This window comes from Equus quagga, chromosome 13 (assembly GCF_021613505.1).
Source record: "Equus quagga isolate Etosha38 chromosome 13, UCLA_HA_Equagga_1.0, whole genome shotgun sequence".
In the NCBI taxonomy this organism is placed as follows: domain Eukaryota; kingdom Metazoa; phylum Chordata; class Mammalia; order Perissodactyla; family Equidae; genus Equus; species Equus quagga.
In genome coordinates, this window is record NC_060279.1 from 62,036,855 (window position 1) to 62,057,986 (window position 21,132).

At 45.1% G+C, this 21,132-nt stretch overlaps 1 protein-coding gene across 1 annotated transcript in view; it reads right to left on the reverse strand.

The window, feature by feature from the left end:
* Window positions 1–2,032: 2,032 nt before the first annotated feature.
* Window positions 2,033–21,132, reverse strand: part of GFOD2 (glucose-fructose oxidoreductase domain containing 2) — a 40,693-nt gene continuing 21,593 nt past the window's right edge. The window contains exons 2-3 of the mRNA XM_046680363.1: window positions 13,653–13,998; window positions 2,033–3,611 (exon numbers count right to left, since the gene is read on the reverse strand). Coding sequence (XP_046536319.1) covers window positions 2,713–3,611; window positions 13,653–13,911 — 1,158 coding nt within the window. The 5' untranslated portion in view covers window positions 13,912–13,998 and the 3' untranslated portion in view covers window positions 2,033–2,712. The remainder of the gene's footprint in view (window positions 3,612–13,652; window positions 13,999–21,132) is intronic.

The window sequence follows — 21,132 nt, forward strand, 5'->3', positions numbered from 1 at the left end:
GCATTTTCACTGGTTTGGAAAAACTTATATTTATTTTTGACCCAAGGAAGATCCTGAGATTTGGGAAATAGGCCCTGGGAGGAGATGCTGCCTACCTCCAGGAGGGGGCACTGCAGGACAAGCCTGGAACCAGTTGGGCTCAGTCGCCCCTGGGGACAAGCACCCTGCTGGCTTCCTTAGCCACAGGCATCTGGGCCACTTCAAGATACATCTCCTCTCCCGGACCAACCCAAGACACATACAAAGGCAAAGATGTCTGAGAGATGGCCATGGGCCTGGCTCTGGGGAGTGCCAACAGAGGACCTGGGGTCCTCAATAAGCCCACTGCAGTCTGCCCCAGGACTTCTAGGAATCCATCTTTGTAAACAAGAGGTTTGCTGCAGAGTCCTGAAAAACCTAAGAAGTTCCACTGTGGGTCTGCAAGATGGCCCTTTCTTAAGGAACATCTGAGTCAAACACAATGGATGCATGTGCCTTCTTGGTCAATTCCCAAATTTAGGAGGGATTTAAACATCCTAGTACAGGGCCGGCCCCACAGCAGGGTGGTTAAGTTGGCGCACTTCACTTTGGCAGCCCAGGGTTTTGCCAGTTCAGATCCTGGGTGTGGACATGGCACCGCTCATCAGGTCATGCTGAGGTGGCATCCCACATGCCACAACTAGAATACACAACTATGTACTGGGGGACTCTGGGGAGAAGGAAAAAAGAATTAAAAAAATTTACAAACTCCCCCCACAAATGTCCTAGTAACACACACAGGGACTGATCTGGAGCTGAGCTGATTGTCCCCAGGAGGAAGGGGGCAGCTTCTCCTTCAACTCTACCAGTGTCTGGTCTGGTGGGGCTCTCTCTCTACAGTCTGCCTCCTAGGTCAGATCAGGCTGAGATTCCTGTTGCAGAGAAGGCAGTAAACTGGATGGGGACCAGAGCAGAGAGGTGAAATGCCTGGGCACTCAGAGGCTGAGAAGCCATAAGTGCTGGGGAAAAAGTAGTGCAAGGTCAGGCTCTGTAGTCAGATAACCCTGACCAGGCTCCTGGCACCATCACTTATAACTCACAAAAGGCAGGTAACTTTGTTCCTCTCTGCCTCAGTTTTCTGATGTGAAGAATGAGAATATTAATAGTAGTACCTCATAGAGTACTTTGGATATTAAATGAATAATACACATGAAGTATCTACCCCAGGGGGCCCAGCATGCTATAAGCATACTCCAACACCAGCCATTGTTATTTTGTCTCACAAGGACAAGGTCTGAAACCAGAACAATACAGGAAAACAGGCCTGGTGACTTCCATAAAGGGTGCCAAGAGGAAGAGGGAGCCCTCTCTGGGCCTTTCTCTTTCTGGCAAGGAGCCCAAGAGAGGGCAGAGAAAGGGAAGTGTAGAGAAGGGAAAGAGTTTGGTTAATCCTTGCAGGCTGGCAGAAGAAACAAAGGGGGTGGATGTGTCCTTTCCCACCACTCGACTCCACCTGAGGGACATGGTTAAAAGGCTATCCCTGTGTAGAACACAAGAAAAGCACAGCTGGTGACTGGTTGGTTGGACCAGGCAGTGTTCGGCTATATGCACCCCAAGGGGCAGCGTGTGAAGCCTTCCTCCTCAAGTTCATGCCATCCAGCCTTCCTGGGACCACTCCTCACCTCCCCTCTCCCAGGGGTCCCCTGGAGCCAACTCCATGGTTTCAGGAACGGAATCAGTTCAAGGAGGCCCCAAACTCTCCCACTATCTCACTGAAATGGCAGGCCCAACAGGCCCCCATCAGGAAGTCTTGAGTCCTTGACTTCCCTGAGGAAGGATTTTTCTTTGGAGGGCTCCTGGAATTTGGCCATGAGGGAATAAGCTGGGAGACAAGTGTGGGCAGTGGCAGGAGCCTATATGGTCTACTAGACTGTGATGGATCCAGAGCAGGTCAAAGCTGCTGTGGAGCCAAGAGGAAAGAGAAAAATATAAACAATCTATAACAATAAACAAGTCTTCTATTATTAAAGAAACCCAACCTATCAACCAACCAACCAACAACCACATGTCATAGTGTCAGACTTTCTCCTTTATTTATTAACATTTGTCAGATGTTCCAGAGCTCTCCCTTGTCTCCTCTCCACCAAATCAGGGGCCCTATGCCCTAGGTCAACAGCCCCTGAGAGCTCACCTAATGAAGAACCCCCCTCTCCCTGCCAGGGGAGGGATAGCCTGGAGCAGGAAGGGCCTGGCTGCATGGGAAGGAGGGCAGATGCGGATCCCTGAGGGATGACTTACTGTCCTGACCATTCCTGAAATGCCCTAGCCCAGGAAGGACATGGAAACACAGCTCTTGTCATTTTTCCTCAGGCCTGAGGAATCCGCCAAGCTGGCTCCTTGCTGTGCTTTCTCATCTAGTTAGGACCACAAATAGGTTGAAGCCGCTGCCAAGTCAAGCTTTTGCTGGCCCTGCTCACCAGCCTAACTATGCAGAGACCTGGTGGCAGCTCCACTCCATGCACATTGTGCTAGTCCTCTCAGCCATGGAAACCGGAAGGTCACTGCCCTGCAAATCTGAGAAGTAAATGAGCACTGGAGGGGGCGTTTCCCCAGGTTACCTTTGGCCTCACCTGGACCCTGCCCAAGTTGACTCATTAAATGAAAGATACTCTGTGCTATAGCCAAACCCTCCCATCATGGCTCCTGGTTTCTCCCTGGCCCCTTTGCCCCGTGGCAGGGAGCCCATGTGCAGGGTCACAGGTTATTCCGCTGGAGTGCTTCACACAGGTTCTGGTTGGTGTCGGGTTCCTCTGTCAGCACCTCCACAGCCTCCCACTCCCCAGATCGGCTTGACCTTTTGATGGCATCCACCACACTCTGCATATACAGCCCATCCTCAAATGAAGCAGCCATGGAGACGGGGGTGTGGTCCCATGTGCGGCGGTCCCCCTGCCCCTGGAAGGACTGGCGCAGGGCCTGCACCATGTAGACCATGCCCTTCAGGTAGAGCAGTGGGACGTCCTGGGGCCCCTGCTCAGGCAGTCCTGCGCCCACAGCCAGAGAGTCCCTCAGTAGCAGCTCCTCCTGTGTGGCAGAGTTCTTCTGCCCATAGAGGTCAGCTCCCCGGGCCACAAGGCGTCCCGCAGAGCCCACCACCATGACCTCGTGCACAAAGGCACCTGGCATGTTGAAGTTAAGTGTTACTGTGCTGCACACCCCCCCACCCATGAGCATCTGGAAGAAACAGAAGTCATCACTGGTGACATGCCGGATGCCACGGATGGCTGCATTCTGCCTCACGAAGGTCTTGAGCAGCCCATGCACCTTCTCAGCTCTCCGGCCAGTCAGGTGGGTCAGCAGGTCCACAATGTAGGTACCCATGGTGTGAAGGCCCCCACCGCCCATGAGCTCGTCGCAGATCCAGCCATAATTGGGGCTGAGCAGACTTCCCGAGTAGATGCGGGCGTCGCAGATCATCACTGCGCCCACATAGTGCTCTGCAATCAGCTGCTTCATGCGCACAAAAGCAGGCAGGAAGCGCAGCACGTTCCCCACCAGGCTCATCAGCTGTGGGTAGTAGCGTGAGGCTGTCACCATCCGAAAGGCATCCACTGAGGTTGCTGCCTTTTCACAAACCACATTTTTCCCAATACCTGAAAATAAAACACAACAGAAAATCTCAAAGTTCCAAGACATTTACACTGGGGGTAAAAACCCCCAACTCACTTCTTGAAGGCAGACAGATTCAGGAAAGCCTCCTATGAGACCAGACGGTAGCCTGGGACAAGAGGAAAGGTGACTCACTTCAGATGAAAACGGTACCCAGTGACTGGGACTGGAGAAAGAGCATGGGCTGGAGGCAGCAGCGTTAAGTTCTTAAGGGAAAATGAAAGCAGTAGAGGCAGAAGGCGCAAACCAGGAATGGGAAGTAAAAAGAGATGGTATTGATGGTTAATTTTATGTATCAACTGGCCAGGCTACAATGCCCATCAAACATCAGTCTAGATATTGCTAGGAAGGATTTTTTTTTCAGATGTGATTAACATTTAAACCAGTAGACTTTGAATAAAGCAGATTACCCTCCATAATGTGGGTGGGCCTCACCTAATTAGTTGAAAGCCTTAAGAAAAAAGACAGGTTTCCCAAAGAGGAAGGAATTCTGGCTCCAGATGCAAGTCTACAACATCAACTCTTGCTGGAATTTCCAGCCTGTTGCCCCACCTTGCAGATTTCAGACATCAGCTCCTACAATCACATGAGCCAATTCCTTAAAATAAATCTCTATCTCTCTCTTTCTATATATATCCTATTGGTTCTGTTTCTCTGGAGAACACTGTTGAATACAAGTGGGCTGGAGAGGTGGACATGCTTCTTGGACATGCCTATATACTTTTATGTATTTATTAGATCACTAGCTTGAGGCAAGAAAATCTAATCTATATTCCAGGGGCTGGGCTTTGCACTCTCAGTTGTAACTGCAGAAAGGGCTCTAAGATTCCCTGCAGATCATTCTCTGAAAACACTGCTCCAACAAAGTTAGTGTAATCAAAAGGCCAGAATGGGGCTGGCCTGGTGGTGCAGGGGTTAAGTTCACACGTTCTGCTTCTCGGCGGCCCGGGGCTCACCAGTTTGGATTCCAGGTGCAGACATCGCACCGCTTGGCAAGCCATGCTGTGGCAGGCGTCCCACGTATAAAGTAGAGGAAGATGAGCATGGATGTTAGCTCAGGGCCAGTCTTCCTCAGCAAAAAGAGAAGGATTGACAGAAGTTAGCTCAGGGCTAATCTTCTTGAAAAAAAAAAAAAAAAAGGCCAGAAAACTAGAGCCAAAAGGGAGTGAAACCATCTTTTCTATCCTCATACCCATTCTGACTACACTGCAGCTAGGAGGCACTCAGAGAGCAAACCAAAGCTAGACAAAGCCCTGAAGAGAGAGAGCTAGAAGACTGAGCAGCTTCTATATGAGTAAAATAAAAAGATGAATACTCTTCCATGTTTTAAGAAGAAAGCTCATGCAGGTACAAGCAGCCATAAGACACCAACACCTGGGGTATTCCTGTGAGCTTGGGGTGGTTCAAGTAGAAGGAAGCCCTATGCTAATACCTTCAATGGAAAACTTTCAAAGCCCAAAAAGCAGTATGGACTAGACACACACAGGTTTATTGGTGATGGAAAGCTGGGGAAAGGTGAAAACATCCAGTTATTCCATTACTCGCTGTACAGACACTGCCCATGGTAGGCTACTCAAACCCCACTACCCCAATTCCCCCCAAGAAGTCATGGGCTTCTTGAAGGAATAAACTCAAGGTCTGGTGAGAATACCGAGCAATTCTCCCTGCAAATGGCAGGATCAGGGAAGGCTTCATAGGGGAGTGACACTGGGTTATCTTAAAGGGAACAGATGTTCCAGGGAGCATAAGGGAGAAAGGGCATCCAGATAGAGGGAACTACATGTGCAAAGGCACTCAGGTAGGAAAGGGCCAAGAGTTGGAATTCCTGAAGTCCTGGGTACATGCTAGGAAATGGGCTGGAGTGGTTACATAGCACCTATAAGCAATGTGGGAAATTGGACAGATGGTTGGTAGTATCACTCACAAAGATATTCAAGGGGGGGTGGGGGTGGGGGGGATGGGGGTGGAATCCAAAACTGAGCTCTTTGTTGATACTCCCCTCCCCAAATCTTCCCCATCTCAGTCAACGGCAACTCCATTCTCCCAGTTTCTCAAGTCAAAATCACTGGAGTCACTTCTCACATCCCACTTTCAATCATCAGTAAATCCTGTTGGCTTAGCCTTCAAACTATATCCAGAATCTAACAAGTTCTCACTACTACCACTGCCACCTTCCTCATCCAAGCTGCCACTCTCTTTTTGCCTGGATTATTGCAACAGTAACTTAACTGGTCTCCCTCAGTCTCTTCTCAACACAGCAGCCAAGGCAATTCTGTTGAAACTTAAGATGGATCACAGCATAACTCTGCTTTGCATAAAACCCTCTCATGGCCTCTCACCTCATTCAGAATAAAAAGCCAAAGTCCTTACAGTGGCCTACCCACAGGACATACATGGTCTGCGCACCACCCCAAAATTTTCTTTTTGAACTCTTTGCCTACTACGGTTCCCACTTTTCCTCACTCTGCTCTAGCCACTGAATGTGAGAAGGGGGTTGTTGTGCACAAGGGCCTGGTGATCATGGAGAGGCAACAATAGCTAAACAGAGGACTGACAGGCAGGGCCAGGCCTCAGTGTCTTGGGCTGGACTACCTTGTGTGCTTTACTCTTCCAGCTAAAGACCATCTTGGACAAGGTGCACAGTTAGGCTTCTCCTCCAATGGCATCCTGGGCTCTACTCTCACACTCCACAGGCACTTCCAGTTGGAGGGGCAGCCTCCAAGCCTGGATGCCCATATCTCCAGGCAACCAGGTCAATACTGTGCCTTTTCTGGGTATGTGCATCTCCAATAACCCTGGTGTTCATCCCCTTGGTCCCCTGAAAGTTTTCTGAGTGCTTTCAGATGGGGCAATGGCTGGGACACAGATAATTTCTGGTGGCCCAATGCAGGTTGCAGCTTCCTCTGATGGACATGGATTCTGATCACACAGGCTCAGGGGGGGAACTCATCTGGCCACCTTGCAGCAGAAACCATGGTAACCATAGGCAATAACTCTTGTAACAAAAAATAAGAAAACTATACAAATGACTGATGTCCCACATGATGGATAAGCCCCATGACAAGTGACTCCCAGGAAGGGCCACTTATTGGTCATGAACTCAAGCTTTGGAGCCAGACATTTCTGTGTTCAAATACTGGTTCTCTCACTTCATTGCTGAATGACCTGGGATATTTCTTCTTTTTTTTTTATTGTAAAGATTGGCACCTGAGCTAATAACTGTTGCCAATCTTTTTCTTCTGCTTTATTTCCCCAAATCCCCTGGTACATAGTTGTATATCTTAGTCGCAGGTCCTTCTATTTGTGGCACGTGGGACGCCGCCTCAACGTGGGCTAACGAGCAGTGCCATGTCCGCGCCAGGATCCAAACCGGTGAAACCCTGGGCAGCCGCAGCGGAGCGCACGACTTAACCACTTGGCCATGGGGCCGGCCCCAAGACCTGGAAATTTCTAAATCTCTCTGGGCTTGGGTTTACTACACTGTAAAATGGGAGTCATATTCACCTGCAGGGTAGAAGAGAAGACTAAGTCAAATGAGGCAATATATGTAAAGTGCCTGGCCCAGTACAGCTCTGTCAACGGTACATTTTATTACCATCACCATGGGAGAGACCCAGCAGACATCATAAATACAGAAAAAAATGGCCCACTGTGACTTATATTTTAAGACTCACATGAAAGCTATGTTTTCTAGGCCAATAATTTTGACGTTCAGTATTTTAAAAGTTTGATTTTTAAAAAAGAAGTTTTAAAATCAACATGAACATGCATGAGTTTTCTTACTATATGTATTGTTTATCAGGTCTCTCACAGAGATAGGCCCAGCCCAGCCCTTTGGAATCACATTCTGAAAAAGTCGATCAGAGATACTGTGGTACTTTTGGCCAATCCTTCCAAGCTCCTCTCACTTCCTCTCCCCTCCCCAGCTACCCTGACCCTCAAGAACCCCACAAGCATTTGCCATTTGCACATATGGGATTCTCAGACATGAACTCCCAGTGTCATGAACCTCAGTCCTATAGCCAGGAGGAACATGTGGATCAGTAGCCTATGATATAATTCAATCTCTTCACTTTACAAAACTCTTAAATTTCCTGCTCTTCTTTAAATAACAGCAAAAGCTTTACAACAGATGCTGGCAGGACAAAAGGAGAATGGTTAGCCAAATGTCACATGACCAGGGAAGGGAGCAGTGTGGATAGGTCAGGGGGCCAAGGCAAGGGGAGAGGCCCTCACACCGGGGTCCAGCAGGAGGGGGCCCTGCAGGGAAAGTAGCCCCGATTGCTATCACTGTCTGTTCTTGGAGAGTCTCCAATGCTTCCCCATACCTGTGGGATTTTAGGATTGGGGACAGAAGAATCACAATACTGGGTGAGAATTTTGCCACTTGGCTGTGGAACGCATATGGCTGACCAGGGAAATAATGAGGAAAACGGGTTCTCAGACACAAATACCCCATCTGAGAGTTGCAGCTCTGGTCAACCCAGAGGTTTCATGCTGTAACTACTCACTGCAGGGGTGGGGGTGAACATTGCAGTGCGGGGTGGAGAGCAGGTAGGCTGGGAGGAAAAGGACTTTTGTGGCCACTGGGAGTTTGGTGGTATTAAAACTAGGATAAGCAATCTCTGCTTCATGCCATGAGAGGTCAGGGAAGGGGGAGAGACCTCCTTTCCTGAGCCCGAACAACAGGAGAGCTTTTGAACTTAGGACTCAGTAGTATTATCAATGAGGGAGCTAAAGCCTATCTTGAGTTAAACAGGTTCCTGTAGGCCAGGTGTACAGGGTCTTCACCTTTAGGAAGACTTGGGTTGCTGTGAAAGACATATTTATGTAAGTTTATCTAGCTTTCTTGCTAGGAAGTCAAAGGAGAAATTAAAGAAACTGAAAACTGCTTTTTGTCTTCAGGGAATGGAGAAAACACGGATGCTAAGTGCTTATTAGTTCAGATTTTCTGGAGGGTGAACAAGTTTCAAGCTGCAAGCCTCTCTCCAGTTCATACTCCCCAGACTACCTAGGAGTGAAGTGCCCTTGAGCACAAGAAGCCCGAGAAGCTGCCTCAGACTACCTCTTTGTTCCCTAGTAACACATCACAGATTGACAGCTCTGGGTCCACGACACCATTTCCTTATCTAGAGGCCTGGGACTAGATAAATGATTTTAAACACCAGGGTAGAGAAGCAGCCCAGGAAAACCATCACTATTACGTTTTATAAAATTCAAGCATTCTACCTTTTTTAACAAAAAATGTTCCACTATCAGAAAAATAAGTTTGAAAACCACCACACTGAATCCTTCTTGCCCACAGCCGATTCTCTACTCTTTCCTGGATTGCAGGCCCATATTAGTCCCCAGGCTGAAACAAGCAGACTGGACTTGCATGGGTAGAATTTGTGAATGCCTTCATTCAACCAGTGTGCCAGGCCCTGTGCCAAGCACTGGGGATACAACATCTGGCATGGTTTCTACCTTCAGACAGCTTACAGGTTAGTGAGAGAGACTGCCATTAATCAAATTATCATATAACTACATGTAGAACCAGACTCGTGATAAATCCAGTGAAGACGATATAAACGGTAATAATATAAGAGCATATAGCAGGGGCTTGACCCAGACTGAGGGTCAGAGAAGGCATCCCAAGGGACTGGTGTTCTTGGGATTAAATTATCTGGGTCAGGTTGCTTGAGAAATGATCTCTTGTTATTTCAAGAACCCATGGGAAAGGGTTGGCAAACTCAGTGTTTTTCTAATGAAGCACACAAGTGCCAAGAACTGGGTACAGAAACTCACCTTTCAGTGACAGATTTAAGAAAACATTCAACTGTGGCAAAGATGCTGGCACACCTCGCACATTGAAAAATATTTTTCTAAACCACTTCTGAACTGAGACATAAAACATATTAGGGTCCCTCTCTCTCTTCTAAGGAATTCATGGGAAAGCTTTAAGAATGAAATCTGAGGTGGAAGGAAAAAAAAAGGTCAAACAAAAGTAGAAAATAAGATGCTATAGAAAGAGTTGTGATACGAGAAGTATACCTCTGGAGGGTAAGTCCAAGAATTAATTTTAGGAAAAAATAAGAATGAGGGCAAGAAACAATCTTTATGGCCTCAGAGATGGGGTAAAAATATAATGATCTAACAAGCTGAGGAAAAAGCAATTTTGCCTATAGCACTAACACATCGTGAGACATAACCTTAACGTTGCTGGGCCTCAGTTTCTGTTACTGAAAATGAATACATTGGATTGATCAGTGGTTCTCAATCTTGTGCATCAGAATCAGAATCACCCGGAAGGCTTGTTCAAACACAGGTTGCTAGGCCTCCCCCCAGAGATTCAGAAGGTCTGTGATGGGGCCTGAGAGTTTGGATTTATAACAAATTCCCAGGTGATGCTGATGCTGCTGCTCCAGGGACCTTACTCTGAGAACCTCTGGACTAGACACTCTCTCCACAACCCCTACAGGCCTGACATTTCTCTGATTTTATGCCTATGAATTCCAGAAAAAGAAAACACAGTAATACTGACTGGTATGAAAAGTTTTAGAAGAATCTATGTCATACACGTCCTTATACCTGCAAATCTGTTATCAGTGCTGTATGCCTCACATTATTGCCTCTCAGTTTCTGTGACTTACCTTTTATGATGCGTAGCATAGCACAATGCAAGAAGGATCCTTCACTAAATAGAGGCTTCAGATCATTGCGATAACTTCTCACCGGTTCAAGATGTGGAAGAGCTGATCTAAAATTAGAGTACTTCCACAGCTGTAGAGCTAAGTAATTATGACTTTTTTTCAGCTCTAAAAAGATCAAGAATCTAAAGCTTATACCCTTAATGAAAAAAAGAGACACAGACCCAATAACAGAAAAAAAAAAAAAAAAAAAAAAGAGAGAGAGACCTATGTGGGAAGAAAAACACAGGAAAAAATGTTCTCATGCATATATAGAGATTTACACATGGGAATACATGGTCACGTGGAATGGCACTGAAGGTCTTTTGGGATATTGACTCTGAGGACTTTTATTTTATTTATTTTTTTGAGGAAGATTAGCCCTGAGCTAACTACTGCCAATCCTCCTCTTTTTGCTGAGGAAGATTGGCCCTGAGCTAACATCCATGCCCATCTTCCTCTACTTTATACGTGGGATGCCTACCACAGCATGGCTTTTGCCAAGTGGTGCCAGGTCTGCACCCGGGATCTGAACCAGCGAACCCTGGGCCGCTGAGAAGCAGAACGTGTGAACTTAACCACTATGCCACCGGGCTGGCCCAATGAGGACTTTTATTTTTATTTATTTATTTTTGCTGAGGAAGATTGGCCCTGAGCTAACATCTGTTGCCAATCTTCCTCTTTTTGTATGTGAGCTGCTGCAACAGCATGGCCACTGACAGACAAGTGGTGTAGGTCCATGCCCAGGAAGTGAACCCAGGTCACTAAAGCGGAGTGCACCGAACTTAACCACTAGGCCACTGGGGCTGGCCCTGAGGACTTTTAAAAACCTTGCATTTTTGCAGTTGTTATTGCATGTGCCTGTCCTGTTCCTCATCTAAACTGTGTACAAGAATCAGACACTGTCAGAGCTTTACAGTGGAAAGAATGGGTCCCGCTTTCAAGGTATTAATTTAAACATGTTCCACCAACCCACAGAAAAGTTTTTCACATCTGAGATGACTTAGAATGGTTAGTTTTATTTCTAGGCTACATTCAACTCAGTCAACCTTTTCCTAATGAATATCCAGAGGAGAATCCTATTTACTTTTAAAATGAATTTACCTTAAATAAACCTGCTCTTCCACTTGGGACAACAGGAAAACCTGGCTTTCCCTTGTAATGTGATGCCACTGTCTTTCTTGCAGCACTTGGAGGCAGTCATATATCATGCTGGAAAGGCTGGATGATATCTCCATTTCACGGGGGCCCACAGAGGTTTAGAGGGACAGAAATAGGACTAGAAGTGGGGTCTGATGTCAAGGTCAGTTTGGTGCTCTGCCTACAGCAATTCATGCACTCATGCTTAGTCCTTTGGGAAAACTGGAGGAGCTTTCCTGGCTTCTTCCATATGTGCTAAAGTCAAGCCAGAATTCTCACACAAAAAAAGTGAGAGCACACAGGGAATGAACTTTATGGTCACAACAGGCTCAGTGACTCCATTGGGGCCCGAGTGGGCAGCACCTAAGGGCAGGTCCAGCTGACAGGAGCTCTTCCAGCCCCACCAACTGGGCCCTGGGATCATGTACCTGCAAGAACAGATCAAGGACCCTCATTCACACCCTCCTCCTCCTGACAACAGAGATGCAGAGAGAAGGCTGACAGCCCTGCTTCACTGAGGGTGGGGACACAAGATCCCAGAAGCCTCTGTTCATCCCTGTCCTTCCTGTTTATATATATATATATATAAATGGCCCAAAATGTAGCGTTTTCCTGTCCCAGGAACCAGAAAACAGCAGGTTTATAGCCAAAGAACTCTGAGGTTTCCTCTATGTTTCTACACGGCTTGGAAATGGTCTCTAGCAGAGAATTTAACATTCAAGAAGACCGAGAGCCTCTAAAACTCTGCCTCTGGACACACCTGGCCTCACTAACCTGCATTCATGCCACAAGAGATGGCAAGAAGTCAAGTGACAATGGTAGCTTGATTCCCCTTGAAACTAGCCCTCTGTTAAAGTGTCAGCTTAGGTCTACTTAGTTCTAAACTCAATCTAGGAGCCATTATCTGCCCTCCTAAGAATCTAGGGCCAATGAATAATAGCTCCAATGTCACACATGCTCAGAGAGAGCTCTCTGGAAAAGACAAACCATCTATAATTTTTTGGCTAAAACTTACATGCCCCAAATCAACAATCAGATAGACTCACATTCTTGCTCACTTCAACGAACACTTATCCTTCCCAACCCATTAGGCCAGAGGTGACAGACATCCTCTCATCCTCTGAACCAGGGAGAGACAAGTAGCAGATCTCCACCATGATAGTGGCCAGGAGTGATGGTCAGCTTCATGCTATATCAGTTCCTGGACCCAGAGATCTCTCGCTGCATCAGAGAGACACTTGGTTCCTATCACCTTACATAAAACAATTATTCTGTCAATTAATTACATGATACCTGAATTGTTACTTAAGTCTTTTCTCATTTACCTTGTAGTGTGTGTTATTTCTAGTCTCTTCAATGGGGCTGTGAAAGCAGGGAGAGCTCTGATCCAACCCTCCTTTGAATGTCCAGAACGACATCAGGACAGTGTCTGGCAAACAGGAGGCATTACAAAAAATAATTGCTGGATGAATGTTTACTGGTTTTACTTCCTATTAAATTTAGATTCTGATTTATATAAGACAAAGAGAAGAATTTACCTACAGTTGCCAGGAAAGAGAAGCCCAACAGGAACTGAAGGAGAATAGCTCAACAAACCAGGCCTACCAGGGGTAGGAGGTTGCTGAGCCAACTGCTTCCCAAGGGAGCAGAGATGTGAGCAGGCTGTCCCGTGGATCCTGTCAGGGAAGCCTAGGACGGTCAGAGAGCCTTCCTACCCTCTGGCATACAAGATCTCAAAGTTTGGCAGGAAGGGTGTGCACTCAATCTAATCAAGGACTGACAAAACATGGAAAATGGTAGGCTGTGACACACCCTCCTCTCCTTCCTGTGGTGCTGCATGCCACAAAAATGGAAGAACAAATGCATCAATCACAACTAATTTCCCAGTGCCCAGGTCTTTGAAACTCTGACTTCACAGAGGCAAACTTTACATTGCCTGAAACGTAATAATCTCCAGCCCCAGTGACAGGCCAACTCTTAAGGTATTTGTTTAATTTTTGCTCAGGGATTTACTTATGGGAAGTGGTGAAGGCTGCGTCTTTCCCAGCCACTGGAGCACTTCCTCCGACAGCTGTAAGACCCCCTCAATGTGCCCTCCCCAGCACTGCTCCAGGAGTAAGTGCTATCCCAGAGTACTACTACCTGCAGGCCCAAGTGCAAGAAGGACCACCCAGAGGGAGATACAATCTGCCCTTGCTATGGCCTGACTGTCCGTACCTAGAGCCTTCACAGATATTTGCCGGGTGAGTGGAGGGGGGATGTTGATGCACACCAGATCCACATCTTGATGCAGCAAGACGTCATCAGTCCGACTGGTGTAGAAGGTGATGTTCATCTCCTCAGCAAGCTGCTTCGCCTCCTCCTCAGTCTTCCCCCACAGGGCCTCCACAGTGAACCCTTCTGCCCTCAGCAGCGGGACCAGAACCCGGGCGGAGCTGCCGGTCCCAAACACGCCCACTCCTGGGAGCATCTTCATGCCAACTTCTCTGTTCACCAACTCATCTCCTCACAAGAGCCTCCAGCATGAACACGAGCTTCCCACAGTCCTGGTCAAACATGGCTCCTGGAACAGCAAAGCAGCACCCTGGTCATTAGTGAAGGGCACACTCTGCTAAGGCTACTTTCTGGGCAACGAGTTCTCTGCCACAAAAGCACAAACGACTTAGTGCTCCATAAAAAGCTGCAGAAGCTTCTTGCATGGAGACTTCAGAATATTAGCAATATGCATCTACTGGAAGGAAGAAAAATGAAAAGATGAGTAAAGTTGCGTTCAAATCTTTGTTCTGTTACTTAATTTTCTGTGTGACTCTGATCAAATCACTTAACCTTTAGGACCTTACCTGTAAAAGTTCATGATTCTCTGACATTACATTATAGAAAGAAAAAGAAGAGTGGGAAACAAAACCCAGGAAAAGATGAAAGAGAACCACCTAGGCGCTACACAGATTATAATTTAAAAGCTAATGACAGCAAGCATAGGAAAATGTTCACTAGAAAAAAAAAATATCAAAAAAAATTTTTCAGGGCCGGCCCGGTGGCACAGCAGTTAAGTGTGCACGTTCCACTTTGGTGGTCCAAGGGTTCACCGGTTCAGATCCCGGGGCAAGCCATGATGTGGTAGGCATCCCACATATAAAGTAGAGGAAGATAGGCATGGATGTTAGCTCAGGGCTGATGTGCCTCAAAATAAATAAACAAATAAATAAGATGGAAACAAAAGTATTCAACTAAAAAATAAGCATGAATTTTAAAAAAAGTTTTTCAACTACCAAACCAGAAACAACAAGAAGGATGTTTAAAATTATATTTTTTCTATAAAGATATTCAAGCCAACATTGACTATGATTGTGAAAAACTGGGAAACAATCCAGATGTTCAATAACAGTAATAGGTTACATAAATAACACTATGGAGCCACTGAAAACCAAGAGGTAGAAGGCCCTCAATGACCTGAAAGACACTGCCATATATTCATTAAAAAGGGGGAAAACAAAACAATATGTGAAGTATGACATCAACTTTGTTAAAAAAAAGTGCAAAAGTATATATGTATAAGAATATACAAGGATTTCTATAATATATCTATAAACATATTTCACATATAACAGTAGAAGGACCAGAATATCCCTGAATTTAATAATGATTACTCCCATTGATGGGATTATGATTTCTGTTTTTTGGACTTTGCCAAATTTTCTACAATGAATATGTCTTACTTATTGTGGAGGTTTCCCTTCTGATAAAATGAAATTAAAACCAAACTAAAGCAAAGTCTGTTTGGAAACGAAGAGAGGTTTAGCTGTGCTCAGGGTACCAGGTTTCCCCATATGGCACCCTCTCAGCTAAACCAGTGGTCCCCACTCTGGCTGCGTATTAGGGTCACTGGTGACCCCAGTCCCACTGAATCAGACTCGGGGATGAGGCTGTGTCATCATCATTTTCTTTTTTTTTTTGGTTTTTATTTTTTTTTGTGGTAAAATACACATAAAATATACCATCTCAACCATTTGTAAGTGTACAGTTCAGTGGTATTAAGTACATGCATGTTGTTGTGCAACCATCACCACTATCCAACTCTAAAACTCTTTCCATCTTGCAAAACTGAAACTCTGTACCCATTAGACAATAACTCCTCATTTCAACCCCTCTCCCCCAGCCCCTGTCAACAACCATTCTATTTTCTGTCTCTATGAATCTCTATTTCATTCCCCAACTGTGAACACTAGGGATATATACCTCTTCACTCCCCATCCATGACATCCTCCTACATTTTTGGTTATTTCTGGGTCCCACTTTCTGAGTACTCACTTATATGAGTATCTCACATAAAGTGAAACCATCCAGTAATTGTTTTTTTTGTGATGGGATTATTTCACTTAGCAAGTCCTCAAGGTTCATCCATGTTGTAGCATGTCAGAATTTCCTCCGTTTTTAAGGTTGAATAATACTCCATAGCATGTATACACCATATTTTGTTTCTCCATTCATCTGTCCATGGACATTTGGGTTATTTTCATGTTTTAGCTACTGTGACTAACGCTGCTATGAACATGTGTGTACAAATATCTCTGAGACGCTGCTTTCAATTCTTTTGGGTATATACCCAGAAGTAAAAGTGCTGGCTCATACGGTAATTCTATTTTTAATTTTTTTAGGAACTGTTATACTGTTTTCCACAGGGGCTGTACCATTTTAGACAATTTTTTTTTTTTTTTAAGATTGGCACCTGAGCTAACATCTGTTGCCAATCTTCTTCTTTTTTTCCCTTCTTCTTCTTCTCCCCAAAGTCCCCCAGTACATAGTTGCATATCCTAGTTGTGAGTGCCTCAGGTTGTGCTATGTGCGATGCTCGCCTCAGCATGGTTTGATGAGTAGTGCCATGTCCGCGCCCAGGATCCAAACCTGCAAAATCCCTGGGCCGCCAAAGTGGAGCACGCAAACTTAACCACTTGGCCATGGGGCTGGCCCCCTATTTTAAATAATTTTATAAACACCTTACAGTCACTTAGTCTAGCAATTATCTTAAAAAATCTGACTACTTCTGATCTTGGTCACTGCAAATCACAAGTTTTAAGAAGTTTTATCCAAACGTATGATTTTGCTGTTCTACTTTTATCCACATAACATTGCTTCACTTGCATCTCTTCACATATCACAGTCAACCTATTTGTCAGTTTAATGGAGACATGGCATTTCTTTTGTAAATGCATCATAATTAACTCTTTTATTCCCCAACTGTGAGCACTAGGGATATATATATATCTCTCTTCACTCCCCATCCATGACATCCTCCTACATTTTTTGTCATTTCTGAGTGCCACTTTCAGGCTCCCTTGGCTCTTGCCCCCAGCTCCTTCAACACTAAGGTCTCTTGAGGTTCTGCCAGGGGTGCCCTCTTCTCTTCTTGCTTCACATGCTCTCTTTACTACTCATGTCCAGGGCTTTAATTTGTATACTGGTGACTTCCAAATCGGCAGCACAAGCCCAGCTTTCTCTCCAGAGCTTCACACCCATATATTCTACTCTCGAATATACAGTGATGTTCTTCAAGCTCCACAAAACCCACATGACCAAATCGGAACAGAAGCAGTAAAGCGAGATGGTGAGAGCACATGAAGTGAAGGCATCAGAGATATGTGGGTTCAAATCCTGGCTTCACCACTTCTTAGCTGGGTGCAATTTTCTTCACAGGGAAAACAGCTGTAATGCTATTTAGCTCTTGGAGTCTTTTGAAGATTAAACGAGGTCCAGTTTTATGTGCCTAGCAAGTGTCTGGTATATAGTCAGCATTTAATAATTATCATAAACCCTCTCTCAAACATTTTCTTCCTATATTCTCTGTCTCATGGAATGCCACTATCATCAACTCAGTTCCCCAACCCAGAAAGCTGGCCAGCAAGCTCAACTTTTCTATTCCTTTACCTCTACAGGTAACTCGTCAAGTCTTGTTGATCCTACCGTCTTGTTATTTGTCTCTCTCTTTTTTTAAAGATTTTATTTTTTCCTTTTTCTCCCCAAAGCCCCCCGGTACATAGTTGTATATTCTTCGTTGTGGGTCCTTCTAGTTGTGGCATGTGGGACGCTGCCTCAGCGTGGTTTGATGAGCAGCGCCATGTCCACACCCAGGATTCGAACCAACGAAACACTGGGCCGCCTGCAGCGGAGTACGCGAACTTAACCGCTCGGCCATGGGGCCAGACCCTGTCTCTCTTTTTTTAAAGACTGGCCCTGAGCTAATACCTGCTGCCAATCTTTTTTTTTTTCCTTCTTCTCCTCAAAGCCCCCCAGTACATAGTTGTATATTCTAGTTGTAGGTCCTTCTGGCTTTGCTATGTGGGATGCCGCCTCAGCATGGTTTGACAAGTGGTGCTAAGTCTGCACCCAGGATCTGAACCAGAGACACCCTGGGCCTCCAAAGTGGAGCGTGTGCACTTAATCACTCTGCCACGGGGCTGGTCCCTCGTTACCTCTTAAATCCAATCCTTCTTCGCCATTCCTTTTGCCATGGCTCTAGTCTAGCCCCCAGCACCATGCACCTGGATAATTGCAACAACATTCTACTTATATCTCTGGTTTCCATCTTTTCCTTCCATCATCCATTCCTCAAATTGCAAAGAGATCTTTCTAAAATGCAAATGGAATCACATCACTCCTTTCCTTTTTAAACCCTTCAGTGACTTCCCATTGGACTCACTACGAAGTCCAGATTCTTTAGTATGACTTTCAAGGCCCTGCATGATTCAGAAATCTCAAGACAGGTCTAGTTTTTTGCAGGGTTACTTTCAACGGTTATCTCCAAGAGAGATGAGTTTCAAAACACAAACTAAGATAACCCAGTAAGAAGAATGTTCTGTGAAATTATTAGCTATAAACCAGTTAAAAGTTGGGGACAATTACTCAAAATGATGACAACAGCTTCAGAGTAACTGATGATGAGCATTTATTCTTTCCTGGAGAACTGTTTCTTGAGACCCTTTTACATTATATTAACACCATATCATCTCACAAAAATCTGTACATGAATGTTCATAGAATTATCGTAATAGCCAAAAAGTGGAAACAATCCAAATGTCCATCAACTGCTAAACAAGTAAACAATAAAATATAGTATTCTCCAGCCACAAAAACTAATGAAGTATTTGATGCAAGCTACAACAAGGATAAACCTTGAAAATACTATGCTAAGTGAAAGAAGCTAGTCACAGAAGGCTTATATTGGATGAGTCCATTTATATAAAAGGTTCATAATAGGCAAATCCACAGACACAGAAAGTACATTAGTGGCGGGGATGGGGGGAGGGAGGAATTGGGAGGTACAGGGGTCCAACTTTATTCTTCTGCATGTGGTTATTCAGTTGTTCCAGCACCACTTGTTGAAGAGACTATTCTTTCCCCTAGAATGACCTTAGCAACTGTGCTGAAAATCAGTTGATCATAAACGTATGTGTTTATTTATGGACTATCAATTTTATTCCATTGATCTATGCCTATCCTTATGCCAATACCACCCTGTCTTGATTACTTTAGCTTTATACTAAGTACTGAAATCAGTGAGTTTTCCAACTTTGTTCTTTTTAAATATTATTTTGGCTATTATGGGTCCCTCGCATTTTACTATGAATTTTAGAATCAGTTTGTCAATCTGGGATTTTTTTTTTTTTGGAAGATTAGCCCTGAACTAACATCTGCCACCAATCCTCCTCTTTTTGTTGAAGAAGACTGGCCCTGAGCTAACATCCGTGCCCATCTTCCGCTGCTTTATATGTGGGATGTCTACCACAGCATGGCTTGCCAAGCAGTGCCATGTCCGCACCTGGGATCTGAACCGGTGAACCCCAGGCCACCAAAGCAGAACATGTGAACTTAACTGGTGCACCATTGGGCTGGCCCCTCAATCTGGGATTTTGATAGAGATTGCTCTGAGTTGGTAGATCAATTTGGGGAATACTGTCATCTTAACAATATTAAGTTTTCTGATGCATGAACATGGGATATCTTTCCATTTATTTAGGTTGTCTTTAATTTCTTTCAACGTTTTATAGTTTCCAGAGTACAAGTTACACGCTTTTTGTTACACTTATTTCTAAGTATTTTATTTTGTTTGATGCTATTGTAAATGGAATTATTTTCTTAATTTTATTTTCATATCCAGCATCTCTTTTGCTTCTACTGTAGATACAAGTGTACTGTGCAAAGTACATCTCTGTGTTAGAGGATGGCTTACCAGTATAGCCCAATACAGCATCCTGTACGGCTGGACCCTATCTGAAGGACAGCTGTGCCTTTGTGAACCACTGAAATAAGCATAACTTGGGCTGCCTTAGCTCCAGACCCTTGTCAGTTTCCTGCCTTCCTGTATCTACTCTCTGGGGCTGTGGAACTTGGCATGCACCCTGCACTCTACCATTAGGTGTTATCTTAACCATCTTTCTTTCTGATGATGATGAATGATGCCTGTGGCCTTTCAGCCACTTCTCTTTCCTCTTTGCTGATAATTCTTCTGCCCTTACACACGTCCCTTCTGGTTGGAAAACAGATCAGTCACATAGTATCTTCTATAATTTTCATGTCCTGGACTCGCTTCAGCTATTTTGGTCACTTTCTGCATTTACAGGGTATTTTTTTGGTTACCTACAGGTCACGGATATTCTGGGTGCTTGAGAGAGTCAAATTTGTAGCATTAGATAAGATTCTTCTTAAGTTTTGTGGGTTATTAATTACCAACAGCTATAATGGCCAAGGAGTGAGATACAGCCGCCATAAGCAAGGATGTCCATGTCCTCTCTAAATTCATGCCCAGGGCACACTTCCTCCTCTCTGGCACCTCATTCCTTCACGCTCTAGTTCTATTTGGGTGTATGTGTGCATTAGTAACTTAACACAACAGAATGGGTTAAAAGAAATTTTAATAACCTGTTTTACTGACACTGACTCAAAGGGCAGCTTCATCAACACCCATAAAGGGGCATCAGCTGGCCTCTGAGGAAGCCAGATGGCATGAAGCTAGGCAGGCTTGATGACTAGGTATTTCCTACTCAAGTGGGCAGAACTGGTTTTCCTCAATTATTTCAGTGACTATCCCATCTCACCCCCAAAATTTCCCTACTCCTTGCCCCTAACATCCTGTACACACCTTCCACATGCCTCCAAAGATCTCCAGAAACCCAGACCTCCCTAGTTCACATACATTTCCGTCACCACCTGCTGGTCAGGAATGAAGGGTGCAAAGTGCTGTGAGAGGACTCGCTATACATACAGTACTTTGACAAGGCTACAGGTTATGGGGAAGGTAGCACAGAGGTTAGAGGCATGGAATCTGCAGTCACCTTGCTTGGGCTCAAATCCTGGCTCTATCACTTACCGGCTAGGGTAATTGAAGATAAGTTTCTTAACCAGTCTGTGCTTCTGTTTCCTCATCTGTAAAGTGGGGATAATTGTATCCACCTCATAAGGAGGAGTTAAGGATTAAATGAGTTAATATTTGTAAGGCATTTATAACAGGGCCTTGCCCATAGTAAGTCACTGCATAGGTCATTTTAAAAAACATTTCTAGGGACCGGCCCTGAGGCTGAGTGGTTAAGTTCTCGTGCTCTGCTTTGACGTCTCAGGGTTTTGCTGGTTTGGATCCTGGGCGTGGACATGGCACCACTCATCAGGCCATGCTGAGGCGGCGTCCCACATAGCACAACCAGAGGCA